The sequence below is a fragment of the Erinaceus europaeus genome, chromosome 19, assembly GCF_950295315.1.
Source record: "Erinaceus europaeus chromosome 19, mEriEur2.1, whole genome shotgun sequence".
NCBI lineage: Eukaryota > Metazoa > Chordata > Mammalia > Eulipotyphla > Erinaceidae > Erinaceus > Erinaceus europaeus.
In genome coordinates this window covers 20320174-20343491 of record NC_080180.1, presented here as the reverse complement: position 1 = coordinate 20343491, position 23318 = coordinate 20320174, and the positions used below count along the sequence as shown (strand labels likewise).

General features: G+C 49.1%; 1 protein-coding gene across 5 annotated transcripts in view; it reads right to left on the bottom strand.

The window, feature by feature from the left end:
• Positions 1–23318, bottom strand: part of NAV1 (neuron navigator 1) — a 282750-nt gene that overhangs the window by 25250 nt on the left and 234182 nt on the right. For 3 of the 5 annotated variants that reach the window (XM_060178529.1, XM_060178530.1, XM_060178532.1), the window contains 11 exons: positions 22152–22440; positions 20790–21480; positions 19554–20000; positions 18776–18817; positions 17582–17730; positions 15229–15399; positions 14066–14118; positions 13310–13333; positions 13106–13183; positions 8028–8111; positions 7472–7583 (listed from right to left, as the gene is read on the bottom strand). In XM_060178529.1, the coding sequence (XP_060034512.1) occupies positions 7472–7583; positions 8028–8111; positions 13106–13183; positions 13310–13333; positions 14066–14118; positions 15229–15399; positions 17582–17730; positions 18776–18817; positions 19554–20000; positions 20790–21480; positions 22152–22440 (2140 nt within the window). The remainder of the gene's footprint in view (positions 1–7471; positions 7584–8027; positions 8112–13105; positions 13184–13309; positions 13334–14065; positions 14119–15228; positions 15400–17581; positions 17731–18775; positions 18818–19553; positions 20001–20789; positions 21481–22151; positions 22441–23318) is intronic. The other 2 variants (XM_060178531.1, XM_060178533.1) reach the window with 1 other exon arrangement.

Genomic DNA, 23318 nt, shown 5'->3' with positions numbered 1-23318 from the left:
GAGGAGTCTTTCTGGCTTCGGTGATGGGGTGGATGATAATATTTGAGATGGGAAGAACTGCAGAAAAGAGAAGGCTAGTTAGTGTATTTGTCAGGGAGGGAGGGGGCTTTTTTTTTTTTTTGAGGGAGAGAGCGAGAGAGAGAGAGAGAGGAGAGACAGAAAGGAGTCTTCACAGCATCATTCTACCATCCAAGAATTTCCCCTGATGGTGTCCACTGTGTTCCCATGCGATGCCAAAGTTCAAGCCCAGGGTCTCATACACAGGAAGGCATGGACTCTACTGGGTGAGCCATCCCTACCCCCTAGCAGGGGATGGTTTTTGCCTCTGGATGTGCTGAGTTGCAGATACCCATCCAACATTCTAAGTGGAAACCTGCCAAGTAGATGGAAACAGAGGTCTGGAACTCAATACAATAGGGTGGATAGAGAGATCACATTATGAAGAGGTTATAGAAACCATTTGCTCTGCAAATTAGCTCAGCAAGTTTGTAAGCTACAAGAGCAACGTACAAAAAAAATGGTTTTTTTGCACATTCAAAAAATGTTTATTTATTTTCCCTTTTGTTGCCTTTGTTGTTTTATTGTTGTAGTTATTATGAAGAGAGGAGGGGAAGACAGAGGGGGTAGAGAAAGACAGACACCTGCAGACATTCTTCACCACCTGTGAAGCGACTCCCCTGCAGGTGGGGAGGCAGGGGCTCGAACCCGGATCCTTCCACGGATCCTTGTACTTTGCGCCACCTGCTCTTAACCTGCTGCACTACCACCCGACTCCCTTCTGCACATTCTAATGAATAATCTGAAAAGGAAATTAAGAAAACAATTCTACTTAGAATAGCAGCAAGAATAAATTCAACAAAAGAAATGTAAAACTTGTCGCCTGTGAGCTTACACAGTGGATAAAGCACTGGACTCTCAGACATGAGGACCCAAATTCAATGACCAGCTTGCCATATGCTAGAGTGATGTTGGTTCTCTCTCTCTTCCTCTATCACACATATACTTCCTCTATCACACATATACAAAGAAAAAAAACCAAAGAAAGAAATGCCAGACTATTGCTCAACAATTTGTTTGGCTTCGTATGTTAACTCTCTTTTCAATCACCAGGTTCCAGATGCCATCAGGATGCTGGCCAGGCTTCCCTGGATTAAAGACCCCACCAATGTGTCCTGGAGCTCAGCTTCCCCAGAGACACACCCTACTAGGGAAAGAGAGAGGCAGACTGGGAGTATGGACCGACCAGTCAACGCCCATGTTCAGCGGGGAAGCAATTACAGAAGCCAGACCTTCTACCTTCTGCAACCCTCAATGACCCTGGGTCCATGCTCCCAGAGGGATAGAGAATGGGAAAGCTATCAGGGGAGGGGGTGGGATATGGAGATTGGGTGGTGGGAATTGTGTGGAGTTGTACCCCTCCTACCCTATGGTTTTGTTAATTAATCCTTTCTTAAATAAAAAAAAATTAAAAAAAAAAAAAAAGAAATGCCAGACTGAGGAGTCGGGCAGTAGTGCAGCGGGTTAAGCACACAAGGTGCAAAGTGCAAGGACTGATGTAAGTATCCCGGTTCAAGCCCCTGGCTCCCCACCTGTAGGGGAGTCGCTTCACAAGTGGTAAAGCAGGTCTGCAGGTGTCTATCTTTCTCTCCCCCTCTGTCTTCCCCTCCTCTCTCCATCCTATCCAACAATGACATCAATAACAATAAAAATAATAACCACAACGATTAAAAAAAAACAGGGCAACAAAAGAGGAAAAAAAATAGCCCCCAGGAGCAGTGGCTTCATGGTGCAGGCACTGAGCCCCAGCAATAACCCTGGAGGCCAAAAAAAAGAAATGCCAGACTTAATATACATAAGGTTGCAAAACAACATCAAAAGAAACCAGACTATCTGAATGAATGCAAAGACATGCCCTGTTCATGATTTGGAAAACATATCATGGAAGTGAATAGACATCTTACAGAATGGGAGGATAGTTTTTACAACTCATATCTGGTAAGAATATAGCATCCAGAATGCAGAAATAATTCTTAAATTCTAACAATTAAAAAAGACAGAAACCTCAGTTGAAATGTAGAGCAAAGAGCTGATGAGATGTTCTTCCATGAAGATACATGATAGTAACCACATAGCGAGACGTTCAAGATCCAGTCACGATGAAGTGCATGATACAACCTGGATGACTCATGAAGACATTCTGCTCAATAAAGAACTCCAACCACAAAGACCACAGTGTGTGTGATCCTATGTACATGAAATGTTCAGAATAATCAAATCTAAAGACGCGGATAACAAACCAGTGGTTGACAGAGGCTGGAGACGAAGGAAACGGAGTGACTACTGCTGGATATGGGTTTCTATCTGGGATGGTAAGAATGCTCTGGATTGGGCAGAGGGGTAGATAGTATAATGGTTAAGCAAATAAGACTTTTACGCCTGAGGCTCCAAAATCCCAGGTTCAAGCCCCAGCAACACCATAAACCAGAACTAACAGTGGTCTAGTTAAAAAAATAAATAAATAAAAGAGTGTTCTGGATTTAGACAGTGGAGGTGGCTGCTTTGGGGACAGAAGACATAACCTCGGAGGATAGAGGGTCTCCGCTATCCGGACATGGATTACATCAGCCAGCAGAACAGGGGACCTCCACATCACTGGACCATATACATTCCAGAACCTATCAGGTGGGAGACTATCAGGTGGGACCAAGGCTAAGAAGTGAGCACCTTATTTGGTCAGGAAAAAACAGACAAAAGGGAGGATAGAGGGAAAACCAAGAGGACAAATACAGCTTTTAAAACTGTGTGAGGGACCTGTGCTAGCTCCAGGTCTAATCCTATTTCTGTGTTGTGCACTGTAACTTGCTTCAGAATAAATCCATCCAGCTGTTTCAGCCAGAGGATCTTACTCAATTCTTTGCTGACATCTGCTTGGTCAATTTCCAGGGATCCCCAAGGCCTCCACCAGAAAAGCTGTATGACTCTGTGAATGTGTTAAAAACCAGTGAACTTCAAGAAAGTGAATTTTTTTTTTTAAAAAAAAAATCTTTATTTATTTTGAATAGAGAAAAAGAGAAAAAGACCAGGGGCTTGAACCTAGATCCTTGTGCACTGTAATGTGTGCGCTTAACCAGTACGCCACCACCTGGCCCCCAAGAAAGTGAATTTTTAAGGCATGTGATTTATACCCTAACTTAAAAGAAAAAAGAGGTTCTAGAAGCTTCAGGACTATCGGGAACACTGAGGAAGGATACAGAGTGCTAAGAAAGATGGGCTATGCCTGGAGTCCCAGGCACTCCAGCCCTTGAGGATGAAGTGGAGGGAAAGAATGGGCCAGCACAAGGCCAGCACATGAGTCCCAGCACAAGGCAGAGACCAAGGTTTGAATTACCACCAGAAGCTGGAAGAACTTGAGGGGTCTGGCTCTGTGTGTGTCTAAGTTTTTTGTTTGTTTGCTTGTTTTCCTTTTTTGGAAAAAAAAATTTATTGGACAGAGAGGTGGTGGTGTGCCTGGGTGAATAAACATCACAATGCACAAGGACGCAGGTTCAAACCCCTGGTCCCCAACCACAGGGGTAAAGCTTCACAAGTGGTGAAGCAGTGTTGCAGGAGTTTCGGTCTCTCTCCCTATCACCCCCTTCCCTCTCAAATACTGGCTGTCACTATCCAATAATAAAGATAATTAAAAAAAGAAAGAGAGAGAAAAAAACAAAGCACTGCTCAGTTTTGACTTATGGTGGTGTAGAAGACTGAACTTGGGGGAGTCAGGTGGGTTAAGCGCACAAGGCGCAAAGCACAAGTACCAGTGTAAGGATTCCGGTTCGAGCCCCCGGCTCCCCACCTGCAGGGGAGTCACTTAATGAGTGGTGAAGCAGGTCTGCAAGTATGTATCTATCTTTCTCTCCCCCTCCCTGTTTTCCCCATCTCTCTCCATTTCTCTCTGTCCTATCTAACAACAACATCAACAATAACTACAACAACAATAAAAAACAACAAGGGCAACAAAAGGGAAAATAAATAAATAAATAAAACCTTTTTTTTTTTTAAAAAAAAAAAAAAAAGAAGACTGAACCTGGGACTCTGAAGGCTCAGGCATGAAAATTCTTTTTGCAATTTTCCCCACTATCTTGTTGGTTTTTTTTTTTTTTTTTTAAACCATTAGAATTATTGTTGGGTTGGGACCATTCCAGCTTGTAGCAGCCAGTTTCTTCTTTCTGTTTTGGTAGTGATGGAGAGATACAGATAGAAAGAGGAAAGGCACTTGCAATACTGCTTTACAGCTTGTGAAGCTTCACCCTGAAGGTGGGGACTGAGGGCTCGAACCTGGGTCACCATGCACAGTACTGTGTGTGCTCAACCAGGTGATTTGCCACTCAGCCTCGTGTAAGCTTTTGATTGGACACAGCAACTTGCATGTCTGAGATCCCAGGAACTGAAGATTAAATCCCCAAGTGTCATCTTGTGCCAGAGCTGTGTTGCTCTAGTCCTCTCTCCCTCTTCCCACGTTCTCTCTCTTCCATCTCATACTGAATAAATCTTAAAAGCTACTTTTTTTTTTTGAGCACCAAGTACATGCCTAGTACCGTGGTGAATGCTAATACACAGTCTCTGATTTAACAGACTTCTGGTTCAGAGTTATCTCCATTTTGTAGACATCACATAAAGTAAATACTAAAAACTGTTAAGTGAGATTTTTGAAAACGCCGGTCACTGGTGACATTAGAAAATGAAGTTTTGGTGGGATGATGTAACCGAAGCAAAACTATGGTGGGCTAGGTATGAAAGAGAAATGTGAAAGTAAGTTTGAGTGTAAAGGACAGCAAGAAGTAAGATTTATTTTTTTTCTGCCACAAGGATTATCACTGCCAGCACTATGAATCCACTGCTCCTGGTGACCATCATCTCTATCTTTTTTTTTGTTTGTTTGTTAAATAGGACAGGACAGAGAGAAATTGAGAGGGGAGGAGGAGACAGAAAGGGAGAAAGAAAGACAGATGCCTGCAGACTTACTTCACCGCCCGTGCAAATGGGGAGTGGGGGCTAGAACCTGGGTCCTTGAGCAGGTGCTACCACCTGCCCCTCCCCTAAGAAGCAGCTTTATATGCAAAGAGAAATAAGTGATAGATAAAAAAAACAAAACTAAGACATAGAAAAAATGTGTGTGTGTGTGTGTGTGTGTGAGTGAGTGTACATAGTGCCCTTAGATAAAATGTGCAGCACTGGGGCCAGGTGGTACTACACCCACAGAGTGTAAATATCACCAATTACGAAGAGCTGGGTTTAAGCCACTGCAGGGAGGAAGCTGCACGATAGGGAGCAGTGCTGCAGATGTCTCTCTTACTTTCTCTACCTTTCACTCTCTATCAAAAAGAAAGAGAGGAAAAAAAATCTGGTCACCAGCAATGATGGAGTCATGTAGACACAGAACACCAGAGATAATGTTGATGGCAAACAACAACAAAAAATATGTGAAGTGCTCTTCTTTTTTTTTTTTTTTTTTTTTCCTCCTCCAGGGTTATTGCTGGGCTCGGTGCCTGTACCATGAATCCACCGCTCCTGGAGGCCATTTTTTCCCCCTTTTGTTGCCCTTGTTGTAGCTTCGTTGTGGCTATTATTATTGCCCTTGTTGACGCAATTCGTTGTTGGATAGGACAGAGAGAAATGGAGAGAGGAGGGGAAGACAGAGAAGGGGAGAGAAAGAGAGACACCTGCAGACCTGCTTCACCGCCTGTGAAGCGACTCCCCTGCAGGTGGGGAGCCGGGGGCTCGAACCGGGATCCTTACGCCGGTCCCTGCGCTTTGCGCCACATGCGCTTAACCCACTGCGCCACCGCCCGACCCCCTGTGCTCTTCTTTTTTTTTAAAGTCTTTTTTTAAATTCTTCTTTCTTTTTTTAAATATTTATTTATTCCCTTTTGTTGCCCTTATTGTTTTATTGTTGTAGTTATTATTGTTGTTGTTACTGATGTTGTTGTTGTTGGCTAGGACAGAGGAAAATGGAGAGAGGGGAAGACAGAGAGGAGGAGAGAAAGACAGACACCTGCAGACCTGCTTCACCGCCTGTGAAGTGACTCCCCTGCAGGTGGGGAGCCGGGGCTCGAACCAGGATCCTTATGCCAGTCCTTGTGTTTTGAATCACCTGCGCTTACCCCACTGCACTACCACCCAACTCCTTTTAACTTATTTTTTAAGAGCAGTTTTAGGTTCATTCTATGGGTTCATCTCCTACTCTGGCTGGCTTTCCCCAAGATGTCCAGTGTAGACCTTTCTCTACTACCTGTCACCTTGGATGTGAGGTCAACCGAGGCCCTGAAAGCTGAGGACAGGCTCTTGATTTTTCCTTTCCCAGTCCTTCCTCCCAATTAAAGATAAGACCACTGAATTCTTTAATAATCTAGAAGAATGTAGTGTGTGGGGGATCTGCCCAGGTCTGAGCTTATGAGTGAATATCTGACAGCACCTCTCTGCCTGGTAAACTCATCTTCCTACCGGTCAGAGTGAAGGTGAAGTCATCCATTGCTTCCTGTGTGAGACCTCCCCTTTTTTCCTCAATGCCCCAAACCCCTCAACACAGGATATAAACCAGTTTTACCCCATTTAACTTTAGGAGTTATAGCTATGCAAATTCCCTATATGCATGTTACTAAATTTGGTCTTTTCCTCCTCCGAATATGCCTAATGTTAAAGTATTCATTCGTCCAGACTCAGAAGAAAACAGTGGGATAGAAGAGGCCATCCAGAGATTCCCCGCCTCCCCTTTCCTCTCCCACACACCGTCTCTTCCATTCTCAACCCTGGCAACCACAGATCTTTGTCTTGTCTTTCCAGAGAGTCATATAGTTGGCACTGGTCAACATGTAGCTTCTTCCAATTGGCTTATTTTTTCTCACAGACTAATGTGCATTTAAGAGTCCTCCATATTTTTTTCTAGAGTTTGATGGCTCATTTCTTTTTAATGTTGAGTAATATTTCCTTCTCTGACTAGAGCACAGTTTATTCATCCATTAACCTGCTGAAAGACACCCTTGTTGCTTCCAAGTTTTGTCAATTATGAATAAAGCTGCTATAAACATTACTGTGTAGGGTTTTTGTGGGAACCTAACATTTCAACTCCTTTGGGTAAACACCATGGGCCATGATTGCTGGATCATGTGTTAAGAGTACTTTGAGTTTTGGAAGGACAAAGCGTGAGTTTAAAGAGCTTTCTGGCTCTGAATGAAGGGTTGCGGGAAGGACTCACAGGGACTATGGGTTCCCTCAATTCTCCCTCATTCCTAGGATGGGGGGGAGCAGTGTCCCCAGCACTCCTCACAGACCAGTACAGGGTCCATGGCATCGCTCTGAAGGGCACCCAGGGGCCCTCACCTCCTAGAAGTGTGATATGGGACCTGGCATATTGAGGGCACAGATGAAAGTCTGAGCAGCCTCTCCCACTCAATGCTGTCCTTCCTCAGCCCGTGGCCGGGCCGCCTACCTTTGGGAGCAGTATCTGAGGCGTTGAGGGCTCCCTGAATGACTGCCTGGGCCTCAGAGTTCTTCTTCTTCAGGAAGTCGATGGTTTCTCGTAAGTCCAGCAGCTCAGTGTCCTGAGAAGGGAAGGATGCAGAGCTATCAGATGGGGGTGGAACGCCTACTATGTGCGGGACAGTGGATTGGTGAGGCGCTGGAGTCCTCCCAGACTGACTAGAGAAGAGAAGGAGCTGGGTCACCTGTGCTGAAGGGCAGGAAGAAGAACTCAGGGTGACAGAAAAGGAGGGAGAAGCTGGCACTCAAAGTGGCCAAGAACACAAGTTACACTGCCCAAGGACCCAGGGCCAAATAACTGGTGCCCACCTGTAGGGGGGAAGCTTCATCAGTGGGGACACTTACGAAGGGCTGCAGGTGTCTCTCTCTCTTTCTCTATCTCCCCTTCCCTCTTGATTTCTTTCAGTTTCCATCCAAAAATAAACAAACAACTAGGCTAACATTCAGCAGAGAAAGAGGAAGCAAACCCCTCCCAGCGGCAGCCTCTCCATGCAGAGGCCTCTTACCTTCTCCTCCGCCGTCTCTGCCAGATGTCGCAGGCGTGATGTCATATTCACTAGGCTCTGCTCGAAAGCTGCCACAAGATTAGCCTGCAACAGACAGACAAAGAGGAGGTCCCTGAGGTGCCTGAGATGTGGGCAATGGCTTAGGCTGACTCTCTGAGCAGCATTAGTGAACCGCTTAGTGATTTTCAAACACTGACCTCTGGAGGAGACACCTTTCTAGAACAAGTTTCTGGTGGGGGGGGGGAGGGGAGAGCTTGAGAGCCTGTTGAACTGAGAGGTGACAGAGGCAGCAATAGAGGCAAGGGGGAGGCCAGGGCTTTATTTACTTTTTTTTTTAAAATTGAGAAAGATAGTACAGTGCTATCTTTTTCTTTCTCTCTCTCTCTTTTTTTTCCCCCTTGGTGGTGCTGGTAATCAAATATCAGGCCTCATACCTACTATTAATTAGGGCAAGAGTTTTTGAAGGCTACTGGAGACCTGAGACTTATCATTTACAAGAGGTGGAACTGTCTCGCTACTCAACAGGAGGGCAAGCCCCAGTGCGCATGCCTAGTCTCTGGGTTGAATTCCTTCACTGTTGAGCAGGCAGAGGCTGGTCCCTGAGGCACAGGCTGGTCCCTGAGGCACAGGCTGGTCCCCGAGGTACAGGCTGGTCAAAGCTGCCACCCTGAGAGATTGTATGATTTGGCTTCTCCACTTGAGCCCCCGGTGGATCTCGATTTTTCATGCTTCTTTGCTGCTCCTGCTTCTCCACTGGGCAGGGCTGGTGAGAACTGGAGAAGCTTCTCCCATTTGGCCAGCAGGGGGCGGGGCTGCCTCATGGGGAACAAAGGCTCCCCAAAGCAGGCAGAGGGAAAGTGGAGTGGAGGCCTCCTGCAGCCTGGCTTTTGTGAACTCTGCCTGCCCTACTGGCCACAAGATGTGCAGGAAAGGAGAAAGGAATGAGGTGTGAGGTTGGGAAGGGGGTCACTGAGCAAAAAGTGATGGAGGGACTCTGTATAGCCCCTTCATTCAGAGGTTTAGGAGGTCCAGCTGCCACGACTTCTGGTCAGTTAATAATTCCCTCTCCCTACTGGAGCAACTCCAGTTTCCTTCCCTTTCAAGATTAATTAATTTTTTTTCTTAGATTATTAGTATGAGAGAGAACCAAAGCATCACTCTGGTACATGCAATGCTGGGAACTGAACTCTGGACCTCATGTTTGTCAGGCTAGCACTTAATGTACTGCACTACTTCCTAGGTTGTGATGTTATTATTTGTTGTTTTTTTTTTTAATTTTTCCTTTTGTTGCCCTTATCGTTATTGTTGTTATTGATGTTGTCATTGTTAGATAGGGCAGAGAGAAATGGAGAGAGGAGGGGAAGACAGAGAGGGGGAGAGAAAGATAGACACCGGCAGACCTGCTTCACCGCTTGTGAAGTGACTCCCCTGAAGGTGCGGAGCCAGGGGGCTCGAACCAGGGTCTTTATGCTGGTCCTTGTGCTTTGCGCCATGTGTGTTTAACCTGCTGTGCTACCGCCCGACTCCCGATATTTGTTTTTAGGCCATCAGGTTATTGCCGGGGCCTGGTGCCTGCACAATGACTCTTAACTTTCCTGGCAGTCGTATTTTTTTCTCCCTTTAAAAATTTTTTTTAAGTTTATTTATTTATAAGATGGAAACACTGATAAGACTATAGGATAAGAGGGGTACAATTCTCACCACCAGAGCTCCGGATCCCATCCCCTCCCCTGACAGCTTTCCTGTTCTTTATCCCTGTGGGAGCATGGAGCCAGGGTCATTGTGGGTGCAGAAGGTGGGAGGTCTGGCTTCTGTCACTGCTTCCCCGCTGACCATGGGCCTCTTTTTGATGGAGGGAGGAGGGAGAGAGGAAGAGAAGAAGGAAGGGAGAAAGGTACTTGTAGCACTGCTCCACTGCTCATAAAGCCCCTCCACACACCCTACAAGTGGGCACCAGGGCCTTGAACAGTCCAGCCCTACAAGTGTAGTGCTCACCCTCTGACCTTGGAACATGCCTGGAGGCTACTGTCACTTGGCTGTGGCTGGAGACAGTCCCTTTTGGTCTTGTGAAAATCTCCCTGTCTGCTTGGACCACAAATCTGTCAGGGCTCCTTAGTGGCTCTGCCCTTAACCTTCAGTACGGGTACTCACTGAGCAGGGAATCCTCAGGGTCTCCCTGCTCACGTCTATAAACAGATGCATGGGGTCCCTGGAAGCCTACTCAGGAGAGACCTGAGGACCACTACTTCTCATGTGCATTCTGTGTCTGTCTCAGGAAGAACTGGAAAGGCTCCCCGCCCCATCCCTCATCTAGTTACATTTCTTCTCCCTCCTCTGAGTCGCCCTCAACCTCACTAAGGTGCCTGCCTATAAACTGTGTGCACATGGGAGTTGGGCAGTAGCGCGGCAGTTAAGCACAGGTGGTGCAAAGCATAAGGACCAGCAATAAGGATCCCAGTTCAAGACCCCAGCTCCCCACCTGTAGTTGTTTCACAAGCGGTGAAGCAGGTCTGCAGGTGTCTTTCTCTCCCTCTCTCTGTCTCCCCCTCTTCTCTCCATTTCTCTCTGTCCTATCTAATAGCAATGACATCAATGACAACAACAATAATAACTACAACAATAAAACAACAAAGGCAACAAAAAGGGAAAATGAATAAATATTAAAAAAAAAAGACCAGTCAAAAAAAAATTGTCTGCACATGTATCTGGGACCTCACACACGGGTGATTTAACCATTCCAGGCCACTTTTTCATTCAGTTAGACACAAGAGAGACACACATCACTGGGCCTTCCTCTGTTGCCACACATCCTACCCAGTGAGCTATCTCTCCAGCTCCTCAGGGTGCCCATAAGGCCCCAAGTCTGAGCCACAGTACCAAGAGGCTGGCACTTGGGGTGGGAATGTGGCTGAGGACCCTCCCCTGTTTAGGGCATACCTCCAGCTCAGTCAGCTGGGCAGGTCACTGGAACAAAATAGATGTTCCACCTGGAGTCAGGGGTCCTGAGGAGGCTGTGATCTTCCCAGCGTCCTGGCATCACATCTCCTGCTTGAGGGCAGGGCTCCGACTCTCTGACAAATCTGACTCTTCGACTCAGAACTTGTCATGTCTGGGTGTGTAGTTTGTTCTTCTGGAGCCAAAAGGAACTTCCTGTTCTAAGAAAAATCACTCTCTCGATCCCTTGTCCTGGCCCACACCCAGCCTCGACAGCAGGCTGGCTGACAGACTGCAGTGCAAATGAATCAGACGCACTAGTGTTCTCAGCCTCCCCAGTGCCTCTCCCTCAGCACCTCCCAGACGTGAGTTAGCTGGGGGTGTGCAGGATGTGACCTGGGCCCCTGGCTTTGGTGGCCAAGAGAGAGGAGAGATGGTTTTTGGTACCATGACAATTCTTATCGGTCTCCCAAGAGTGCAAAGAAAGTGCTTGATCTGCGCTTCAAACAAACTTGTAAGCATGTGATTTATGAATTGAGGGTTTGGGAATGGAGAACAGTCATTATGGTGAGGGAACTGCTATTGAAATATATTAGAAACAGGCAAAAAGCCTTCTACCTGATTCCAAGGAAAGACTCTAAGCCTGACAGCTGGGTTCCCCAGAGAGGAAAGGGAAGGGGAGGAAGGGGGGAATAGACCCAGAAACGACTGCGGAAATTGCAGACATGGTTCCTTTTGTGCAAACACTTGGAAAGCTCCTGCAGATCCGGCTCAGCTGTTGTTTACAGCTTTGGGGGGAAAGGGCTCTTATGTTCTGTTTGCAATTCAGTCACAGGGCAGAAACTATCTTGCAACTCAGCTCCATTCTTCCCATCTCACAAGGTAGAGTGATCAAGGCCTCACGAAAGAGAAGAAACTCACTCTAACCAGATGTGCCTGGAGCCAACGGGGGGGGGGGGGGGGGGGGGGGCAGAAACACAGAACTCTAGCTCCCAAGCTAACGCTCCCATCACTTCTATCAGCTACCCAAGGAGGGCAGTTGTAGGCCAGGGAGAGAGCACAGTGGTTATACAAAAAGACTTTGATGCCTGAGGCACTGAGGTCCTAAGTTCAATCCTTGGCACTGCTATATGCCAGAGCTAAGCAGTGCTCTGGTTAAAAACAAAACAAAAAGGGGACCAGGCGGTGGTACACCCGGTTAAGTGCACTTAGTACAAAGTGCAAAGACCAGTGCAAGGATCCCCACCTGCAGGGGGGCCGCTTTGCAAACAGTAAAGCAGGTCTGTAGGAATCTCTCTCTCTCTTTTCCCCTCCTCCCCTCTTCTCCTAATTTCTCTCTATCAAAAAAAAAAAAAAAAAAGCACTGAGCCCCAGCAATAACCCTGGAGGAAAAAAACAAAACAACACAGTAAGGTGGGGCCAGGTGGCGGCACAACTGGTTGAGTGCACAGGTTACAGTGCACAAGGACCCAGGTTTGAGCCCTCGAGCCCCTAGTCCCCACCTGCAGGGGGAAAGCTTTGCAAGTGGTGAAGCAGTGTTGCAGGTGTCTCTCTGTCTCTCTCGCTCTCTATCACCCCCTTCCCTCTAGATTTCTGGCTGTCTATCAAATAAATAAATGAAAAAAATTTAAAAAAAAACCAGTAAGGCAACTGTGCATGAAGGAGTTGGGCTAGGAGGGCTGGGTCCCTATGCCGTATCTTGGTCAGCAGACAGAGTTCTAATAACCAGCTCTGTGCCTGTCCACTTATGTTGCATGAGCATTATCTCAGGGCAGTGAAGAGTTTGCAGAAAGCCCTGGTCCATAATCCATCACTACTTTGGTCCCTGACCAATGACAAAGTTGTGCCACCTCAATGAACAACCAGACAAGCCTCCTTTCTTTCTCTATGGTGTCCAGAGGACATCAGACAAGAGGCCCTCCATATGTGCTAAGGTGGTGACAAAAATGACTCTGTGAGAAGAAGCTGAGAGAAGGTTCTAGAAGGTCACACCGCAAATCTTCTGTTGCAGAGCTCTGGCGAGGACCAATTCCCTTGGGGTTTAAGTGGAGGAGATGCTACATGAGATCATTCACTTTGGCTGAACTCCTTTAACCTGGGGCCAAAGCAGCTGGCTGGGTCTTTACCCACTTCATGGTACTTACGTTGGCAGAGAGTTGAGACGTCAGGGTGGCCACTTTTTCCTGGGATGATTCCAGCTCCCTCCTAAGCTTCCTGATTTGCTATGAAGCAAAGAGAAACACAAACTTAATGGTGGCAGCAGAAATGCAGCACTTGGGGGTGGGGTGGGGAAGGGGACACGGGACACAGTGGTGTTAGTGAGCAGAGACAAAGGCTTTGCACCCTACCTCAGACTGCATCCTCTCCTCAGCCTGAAGCAGGGAGCCCAGGAGGAAAGAGAGAAGGAGATGGTTACCGTGGAGGTGGAGAAGCAGGTCCCAGTAGCAGAGCAAGGAGTGTGGGGAAGTGTGACTTCGAGCTGTGAAGAGGCTGATCCCCAGCCTCCTGAGGCAGCTGCTACAGCACAGGCCCAGACCCCAGACATAGGATTGAACGCAAGAGTTCTTTTTTAGTCACTTCCTATCGGCTCTATCATGGCTAAGACTGCTAAAAATGATCTGGAGGCTAATCCTTCCTGCCACCAACTTGATGGAGTAAAGAATTAGGAGCACAACAAATCTTAAAGTCACAGAACACCTTGCTTCCACAGGCATTGCTGAGCACTGGGGAAAGGCTGTGCGCCATGAGGGCTCTGGTTTTTAGTGGTCCTAGGATCTCAGCCTTCTCACCTGACCAGGAAGGCTGTCCCCTCCTTCTGGCATAGAATGGATGACTTTACAAGGGCCTCTCCATTTATCAGAGGCAACGGAAAGTACCAGGATGGCTCAGGAATTGGTTATAAGGCCAGCAAGACCACTAAGGTTCCCAATTGATTCTCTAGGTTCTTGTCTTTCATTCATGCTCACCCCAGACCTGTGAGTCATATGAAGAGACAGCAGTACCCCCCAACCCCTGCCTCCCAGTTACTCAACTAACGGAGGTCCTGGGGAGCAGGGATGGTTGAGGAGGGAGGATGAGGGAAGAAATGAAGTTGATGTTCTTACTGAGGAGTAGGTGGAGGAGGCACTGGAGGCCAGGGACAGCACCGAGCCATGAACTGGAAGAGAAACAGAGAGCACAGTTAATGGGGGGTGGGGGGTGGGGGGGCTCCAGGGGCCAGGGGCTCCCCGGGGAGAGAAACCCCAAAGCAGGAATTTGGATTCTGGAAGGGATCCACAGCCAGTACAGAGAAAAGTCCAAAGCAGGCTAAGATGTGCTGAGGAGGTGAATTCAAAGCAAAGCTAGCCTCCTCCTTAGCTTGCACTCTCTCTGACAGACCTAGGGTGCCCCCCTTCCTCCCCAAGCCTGCTCTCAGGGGCACTGGAGAAGGGAGAGGGAAAGGCAATGTTTACAGGGAGGCACCATCTTCTTAGACAGGAAAAGGGCTTTAGCTGCAGAAGAGGGGAGTTTCTGATCAGAGCTGCTTAGAACAGACACTACAGTCCCACCTACGCCTCCCCTTCACAGCACTGGGGGTGGGGGGGGCAGAGTTGGGGGGCAGTTGGATTGGAGGTCCTAGGATCCCAGGGAGTGTTCAGAAGAGAAAAAAAATGTGACAGGCAATATGCTCAACCTCATTACTCGGTAGGACCCTGTATAAGAACCAGAACCTCTACAAGGACTGTGTCTTGGGAGCAAACACACTGAAGGTAGTAAAGGAAGGTTTAGCCTCCCACGAAGCCTAGTCCACCCAGCTCTGGTGTCTGACACACACACTGCCACCAGCAGCCACAAGGTGCTCACTGACACTGACACTCTGAACGGTCCTGAAAAATTGATATGCCTACCTAGGTCCTTTAAGGGCTGCCCTTGTGTCCTGTGGCTTTATAGGGACTCTGAGTGATGGTAGGAAGGACAGACTGCCAGGACAAGGACAACAGAGCACTTGGTAAGGGACCTCTGAGCCCCTGTACACTTCAGCTACCTCCCCCTGTACCCGTGGGAGATGCTTCATCCCAGAACTCTGGTGGTAGACAAATAGTGCCACCCAAGGTTTCTGGGCCTACAAAGGGATGGGGAGGAAGAACTGAAATTATGGCCCCGACTTGATGTTCCGTGACTCGTGTGCGTGTGTGAGCGGTGGTGGCAGTAGTGGTGAAGGTGGAGGTGGGTGAGGAGACCCAGCAGAGCTGGAATGAGCGTGAACCGCGCCAGCGTGAAGTCTCACCATCATCCGTGGGGTCTCGGAAGGATCCTGACCGAATCATCCCCTTGGGTCTCTCGGCCAGGGACAGGGTGCTCCCCATTTGGGAGCCGCTGTACAGCTCGAAGGCCGCCTCGTGGGTAGGGATGCTGTTGGAGCGGGTGATTCTTGGCGTGGTGGCCGCAGTGGGACTCACTGGAAGGACAGAGGGGAGGAGGGGGGCAGGAGAAGAGGCAGGGTCATCAGCTCTCCGGTCCCTTGAGGGGTGGAGTACCAGGAGCATGGGGGGCAGATGGTGGGAGGGCAGAAGAGGAGGAGGAGTTGGGGCAGCGGGTGTGTGCATGCAGTTGGTGATTAGGAGCGGGGGTCTCTCTCCTGGGGGGTGCAGGCCCTAGTGGAGAAGACCCCTGTGGTCTGGAACGAGGGTAAACAGTGTCTCCCTCAGTCCCATTTGGCCCCGAGTTGTGGATTTTGAGGGTCAGGCTGGGGGCCTGTCAGCTTATCCGAAACCTTCACATCACTCGGATGTGCCCATGAAAATGGAAATGCGGTGGTTCTCTCCAATACAACACACAGCTTGGGGGCAGGGGGAGACTCTGAATCCTGATCTTGACTTGGGTCAAAATAATGAGAAAAATGCCCGCTAGAGAAGGGAGGCAGACTACAGGATTCGGGGTTGGGGGGCTGCTGTCATCATGGAAAGGAGTGAGGCTTGCCCACTCCCAGAGTAGGGTCATTCTAGGTCACTGGTCGGTTCTATAGCAGCAAGAAATTCAGCCCTCTTTGCCCAGCGTCCCCTTCCTGGCTCAAAGGTCAGACAGACAAGTGAGACTCATTTTCTGATGAGGCTTTTGGAAGCTGGTCTCAGCTGAAGCCCTGTGGACCCACAGAAACCTGCCTCTTTTCCCTGCTGGGGTTACCGTCTCCCTGGGGTTCACACCCATGTGGAGGCCCCTTGGCTTCTCTTGCCTCTACCATGGCTGTTGAGGGGTCTAGTCTCCCTGTAAACACCTGTGAAGGAGAGGTCACACCTCTCCCCTAGTTTTTTTGAGCAAGGAAAGTGATCACTGCGCAGTGCAACCCTTCATCCTATGATATCAGTGCTTTTCCCCTTGTTTGCACTGAGTGGAGATGGAAAACAAGCTGGTCCCATTCTGTCACAGCCCTTGTGGGAGCAGATGAACTTTCCTTAAGAGCTGTTCCCTTGAGGTCTGGAGATGGCCCAGTGGCTCGAGTTCTGGACTTGCAGGCATGAGGTATAGAATCCAGTCTCAGGCTTAGCAAGTGCCAGAGTGATGCTCTGGTTCTTTCTCTAATTCCTGTCATTAATTATATATATACACACTATTTTTTGAAGAACTATTCCTTTTTTTGGTCAACAATATAGCTCACCTGGAGGTATGCCTGCTTTACCATGTACATGAACTAGGGTCAAGTCTGACCCCCCCCCCCCACACACACACACTGGGGGAAAGTTTCTGTAGTTTCTGTTGTGGTCTCTCTCTTGTCTCTGTATTTCTATCTGAAAAAGACAGCCTGGAACAGTAACACTGCCCCCCCCAAAAAAAAATCTAACAACAACAACAACAAAAAAAACCCAACTTCCCAAGTGATCCCCAATTTTTCCCCAAATTCCACAATCTTCTGGCAGGTAACAGGCTCTTTCTTTGTCCTTTCTAACAGGAGAGTCCCAGGACTTAGGCAGATACTGCAAGCAAACATCAGGCCCATCCCAGTACTGTTCTACAAAGGTTCTCTCCAGACCCAGTACTGGGGGATTCTGGGCTGGGGTTGGCTGAAAAGCTATCCCCTCCTGAAAACTTCTGAAAGCTTCACTGAAAGTTTCTCCCCCTCCTGGTCTCTGAGTTCACTCTGAATCATAGAACCACTTCCCTCTCCCCTACCTTTCCTGTCTCCCTGGGCTTAATCAAAGGTGTGGCAAGCTTTAGATAGCTCTGCCTGCAGGGCTAGGATGTTCCTGGACCAGTCAAAGCAGCTTGGGAATCTGCATTTCTCTGGCTTGAAGGCAGATCCCCTCCATCTCCATCAACCTTTCCCACCTTCCCAGCAGCCCATCCTGTTAACATGGCGGCACTGGTACAGTGGTTCCTGTCTAGAATGGATGGCCTGCTCACAGCTCTAACCACCTGAGCCTCAGTCCCAAGCCATCACTCATTCTCTGATGCTCCAGAGAGCCTAACAGTTTGTGCCCAGGGTCAGCTTTTCCATATAGGAGCTTGACACTTTGCCTTTGATCTTATTTTCGAAGGTGCCATGAAGTAGCCCAGCAAACAGGAGAGGAGCCCAGTGCCCAGCCACTTGGGCATGGAGAGCCCTGCTTCATCCCAGGCCACAACGAGTGACTGTAAACACTGACCTATATTGGTGAGCTGGCCCTTAGCACTCAAGGACATGGAGAGTGCAGGGGGGGAAGGCAGCTCTGACTGGTTGTCGGACTCGGGCAGCCCACCGATGGTGTGGGAGTGACGCCGCTCCTTGGCCTCCTCCTGGGACTGAAGCTGGTACCTGTAGGAGGAAGCAGAACTCAGTCTGGGTAGCTATAAAGTATCAAGAGAGGCTCAGTTGGTGGGGGCTGAAAAAAACAGAACAAGAGACAGAGGGAGCAAACAGGGTTGCCCATGGAGAGAAGCAGTGATGAGTGGTCACTCCTAGGCCATGAAGATGGTGCCCAGCAGGTTGAACCATCCAAGTTTTGAGTCTGAGGCTCCCAGTTCAACCCCTGGTGCTGCATGTACCAGAGTGGTGCTCTGGCTTCTCTTTCTCATGTGAAATAAAATAATCCTAGGGCAGGGCTATGGAACACCTGGTAGAGCATTTATCTTACAATGAGCAAGGACCTGAGTTCAAACCCCAGCCCCCACCTGCAAGGGGAAAGCTTTGTGAATGGTGAAGCAGTGTTAGAGGTGTCTCTCTGTTTCTCTTTCTCTCTTGATTTCTATCAAATAAATACAATATTAAAGAAAAAAAAAGAAAGGAATTCTTTGAAAAATCAGCAACAAAAGGTAGCCCTCTGTGGGATTTCTTGAGGTGGGGACTGGAGTAATGGAGACAGGATTAGAACTTCTTTCCTGAAGCTTAGCACAGAGTTGGCTGTGAGCATCAGCATAGCGGGAATTAGCTCGGTGCTGCCATGAGGGTGGAGAGCCAGGTGAATTCTGCCCTGGCCCATCTGGTGGGCACCAGAAGCAGGCTATCTTCCCTTACACTTTGAGAGAGGAAAATTACAGAGGAAGAACAGCCAGGATGGGGAAAACACAGGCTACTACAGGTAAGCAGGCGCATCCCAAGTAAGAACTTGTTTCTCTTCCGTGGCTGAAGAGGAGCAGCTGGCTACAAGGCTGACTCATCCATCACGTGTAATGGCTCCCTTGGGCAGGACGCAAGGAGGGGTATGTACACACAGGGACCACAAAGACATGACTCTGCTAAACAGGGTCACTCACTTAACCACAGGGGAGTAGAAGGGGGGCTGGGACAGAGCAACTTCTGGTTTGCCAGACAGATCAGGGGCCCTTGTTTCAATGAAGGAAAAACACACTTCAGGGTTTACCTGAGTCCTTTCTTGGGAAGGGTGTTCCGATCCCGCTGAGCACTGTGGAGAAAAAGAAAGAGAAACTTGTGGGTCTGTTTTGGAAACAGAGAATTTGGGATCACAGGCTGGATAGGCAGAACGCTGGAACATGGGCATCAAAAAGCAAGATCCTTCAGTTCTATGGTGAACTGAGGAGACAGTCATGTCTGCCTTTGTGGTTCCCAACTTGAGCAATCTGTCTTTGGATGACAGGTTTAACCCACTATAAGACTTGAATAGTCCTGCATTCTGGCCTCCCCATCTATGAGAATTACATAAGACAAAACAAGGGAGTTGGGCGGTAGCACAGTGCATACGTGTTGCAAAGCGCAAGGACCGGCATAAGGATCCCGGTTCATGCCCCTGGCTCCCCACCTGCAGGGGAGTCACTTCACAGGTGGTGAAGCAGGTCTGCAGGTGTCTGTTTGTCTCTCCCCCTCTCTGTCTTCCCCTCTTCTCTCCATTTCTCTCTGTCCTATCCAACAACGATGACATCAATAACAACAATAATAACTACAACAATAAAACCACAAGGGCAACAAAAGGGAATAGATAAATATTTTTTTTTAAAAAAAGACAAAACAAAATCCCACCGAATGCCTGGCACTGTTGTGAAGCAAAGGGAATTAAGTGTATGTGGGAAAAAAGTAAGAGAAAGCGACAAAGTGGCAAATCGAATCTTTGAGATTATCAGCAAGGAAGCAATGAGCCAGAGGGGTTGGGACAGACAGGCCCAACTCTGTCTCTGTCTACCTACCTATCCATCTGCCCAGCTCTGGGGCTCCCACTCCATGTCAGCTCTTCTGTCTCTTCATCTGGGGGTGCAGCCGGGGGAACAGGAGGCGTGGGGATGGGAGAGCTGCTGGGGAAGGCACTGGGCAGGCTCATTGGCATCTGGAGGGACTCCATGCTCCTGTGCAGGCCTGAGAGTTTGGGGTACATGCGGGTCTCTTTGGGTACGCTGAAACCGCTCATTAGCTCCAGGCCCTGGGAGAAGCTGGCAGAGTTAATATTGAGGATGGGTGCTGGGCTGGGGGTGAAGCAGGAAGGGAGAGGGACCCCAGTTGCCGAGCTGGTGGTGTGCAGATCCGGAACCTTCGTGGTGTGGGCATCACCACCGGATGAAGGGAGGTCCAGACTGTTGGAGTTGACTTTGTCAAGATTGGCCAGTGAAGGGGGCTTGACGAAGCTCTTAGATGTGGTCCTGACGGGGGTGGAGAGAAAGCAACATGCTTAGAGGGACAGAGTCACCACATCAAAAAGTAGATGGGACTTTAGAGAAATGTTAATCTGCTTTCCTTACTTTCTGGCTACTGGCTAAGCACTGCTGTGAGTGACAGTGGAAGGAATTCCAATACCTGACTTGGGGCACCTTCTGCTCTATGTGAGGGTATGGGTATGCAGAAGGGAGGCATAGATGGGGTATCTGCAAGAGGGTATTTGTGTAAAAACGAGCACAGTAAAATCACCTATGAGTATGGAAGACAGGTGAGGGGTTGATCTGGGAATGGAACAAGTGAAATGAGCTTTGAATGCAGTTTTGAAAGAGGGTGAAGGAAAGGGGAACCGAGGGGAGAAAGCCACCCGAAAGCTGGAGATGACGCCTCACTGAGCCTCAAGAGGGCAGGACACGTAAAAGATACGGCAGGAGCGGCCTGGGAGGTGGCACAATAGCTAAAAGTGCTGGACTCTCAGGCATGTGGTCTCAAGTCTGATCCTCAGCATCATGTGAGCCAGCCAGAGTGATGCTCTGATTTGTTTTCTCTTCCTCCTCTCTCAGTATGTAAATATAGACAGAGAAAGCAGTAAAAGAGAGGTAGAGAGAGAGAGAGAGAGAGGCCGAGACCACAGCACCAAAGCTCCCTTCAATTTGGTGTGTGTGTGGGGGTGTCAAACCCGGGTTGCACACATGGCAAAGTAGTACACTGTCCCAAGTAAGCCATTCTGTCATTTCTAAATAAGTGAATCTTTGGAAGCCACCCAGTCTGGGTACCTGAGAGGGGTGGGTGGTAGCTCTGCCAGTTTGGTGACTGGGGGGTGGCTTGGCTGGTTCTTGGGAGTACTCTCCGGGGAACCAATACTCTTGAGGGAGATGTTGTCGGAGTCCAAGGCCACTGCTTTGGCCTTGGCCTTCTCCTTCTCCCGGTCAGTTTGGTTAACTGGAGCCGGTGTGCTCCGTCCGCTGGCCACCTTAGAGGGCTCCTTTAGCCTGGAGGGGGTCAGGCCACCCTGCTTGGTGCTGAGAAGACTAGGGTCGATGCTGCTGCTCACAGGCCGAGGTCCTGGCCGCCCACCAGTCACACTCATGGAGCTGGACTTGGCCGGCCGCGGTAGGCTTCGGTACTGGATGTTGGAGCGGGCCCCAGGGGCCAGGAAGCCAGGTTCTGCACCAGACACATCTAGGCTCGTCTTACGTCCATTCACTGGCTTGACAGGGATGCCAGAAGTCTTTTGGATCTTGCTGAGCGTGGCCGAGCCTCCAGTCTGCATGACGGTGGCCGTGCCAGTAGCAGGGGGTGGCTTCTTGTAGCCAAAAGACCCCGATGTGGAGGGGCGCGCGATGCCTGAGGGGGGCTTCTTGGCGTCGCTCAGACGGTCTCGGCCAGCGTCAGAGGAGGAACGCTGCAGTCCAGTGTTCTTCACTGCAAGCTTCCCTTTGTCAGTGGCTTTGCCTTCAGGTTTACCTGCAAGAGGGGCAGGGCGAGGTGAGAGGGCCAAACACTGGCCTTTTACTCTTTTCTTTCAGCTCAGTGGCCTCCACAGCCCAACTTTGTTTTAAATCTATGTAGTTACTATTTCTTAATTTTATAAGACAGAGAGAGATTGAGAGGGGAGGAAGAGGTAAAGAGGAAGAGAGAAGGAGAGACACCTGCAGACCTGCTTCAGCATTTGTGAAGCGTCCCTTCTGCAGGTGGGGACTGGGGGCTCAAATCCGGGTCCTTACACATGGTAACGTGTGCTAAACTAGGTGTGTTACCTACCATTAAGCACTGCCCCCCCCCTTCTTATTAGTTATGGGTGTTTTTATGGTCTTGCTTCCACATCTGCAGGATGGGGCTACATACCTGTCCTTACAGGGCAGTTGTGAAGTCCATATAAGACACTAAGGTAAAGCTCTCTGCAAATGTTTGCTCCTACCTTATGGATCAATGACCAGTAAAGGAGTGGAGCAACTGGGTGGGGTGAGATAGAATAATAGTTATGCAAAGAGACTCTCATGCTTGAGGCTCCAAGGTCCCAGGTTCAATCCCCTACACCACCATAAACCAGAGCTGAGCAATGCTCTGGTAAACAACCAACCAGAGTGGAGCAACCAGAGAGACAACACCCCCCCCCCCCATTATTCTGGGCTTACCAGCAACTTTGAGGGCACTCTGGGCGGTGTGAGTGATGGGTGAAGTGACCGCCACAGGTGGCGTCTTGCCCTTCTTCAGGTGGCCCAGGCTGATGGGCTTCTTCAGCTCTCCGATCTTGGAGGAATCGTCACAGCTCTCGGGCCGCTCTCGCCGCCATTTGGAAGTCCCAGGCTCCATCTTCAGACTGCCACTGTCGTATTCCAGCTTCTTGGGGGCCTTCTCCTCCGACTCACTGAACCAGCTCAGCCCACTCTCTGCCAGCGAGCGCTTCTCTGAGTCTGTGCGGAGCTGGAGAGAGGAGACAAGGCAGAAGGAGGAAGGTTGTATTTCTGGGTGACCCTACTCTTCCCAACCTGTGGTCTGTACCCACAGCTCTAGGGTACCTAGAGATACCTGCAACATTGCTTCACCACTCGCAGTACCTGCAGGTGGGGACTATGGGCTGGAACCCAGGCCCTTATGCATTGTAACATGTGCACTCAAGCAGGTGCGCCACCACCCAGCCCTGGGTTTACTTTCTTCTCTTTCTCTCTCTCTCTCTTTAAATTTTATTTAATTTAGTAGGACAGAGAGAAATTAAGAGGGAAGAAGGAGAAAGAGAGGGAAAGAGAGACAGGGAGACATCTATAGTCTTGCTTTCCCACTTGTGAAGCTTTTTCCCCCTGCAGGTGGGGACTGGGGGCTTGAATCCAGCTCCTTGAGCATGGAACATGTGCACTGAACTAGATATGCCACCACCTGGCTCCCTGGAGTTTTCTTCTCTAGCTGGAACGGGTGTTAGTCAGTTCAGTTCAAATTGGTGTGGGCACCAGGTACAGGCACAGCTCATTAAGGAAACCACTAATGCCTTAGGTGTCTGCTAGGCAGCTCCAAGTTTCTCCCCCGGGCTGTAAGGAGACTCGGCCAGGGCTTAACCTGGTTAAGCGCACATGTTACAGTGTTCAAGGGCCTGGGTTCAAGCTGCTGGTCCCCCCCAGCAGGGGGAAAACTTCATAAGTGGTGAAGTAGGGTTGCAGATGTCTCTCCGTCTCTTTCTCTATCTCCTCCTCCCATCTCAATTTCTCTCTGTCTTTATCCAATAATAAATAAAAGATGAAAGGAAGAAAGAAAGGAAGAAAGGAAGGAAGGAAGGAAGGAAGGAAGGAAGGAAGGAAGAAAGAAAGAAA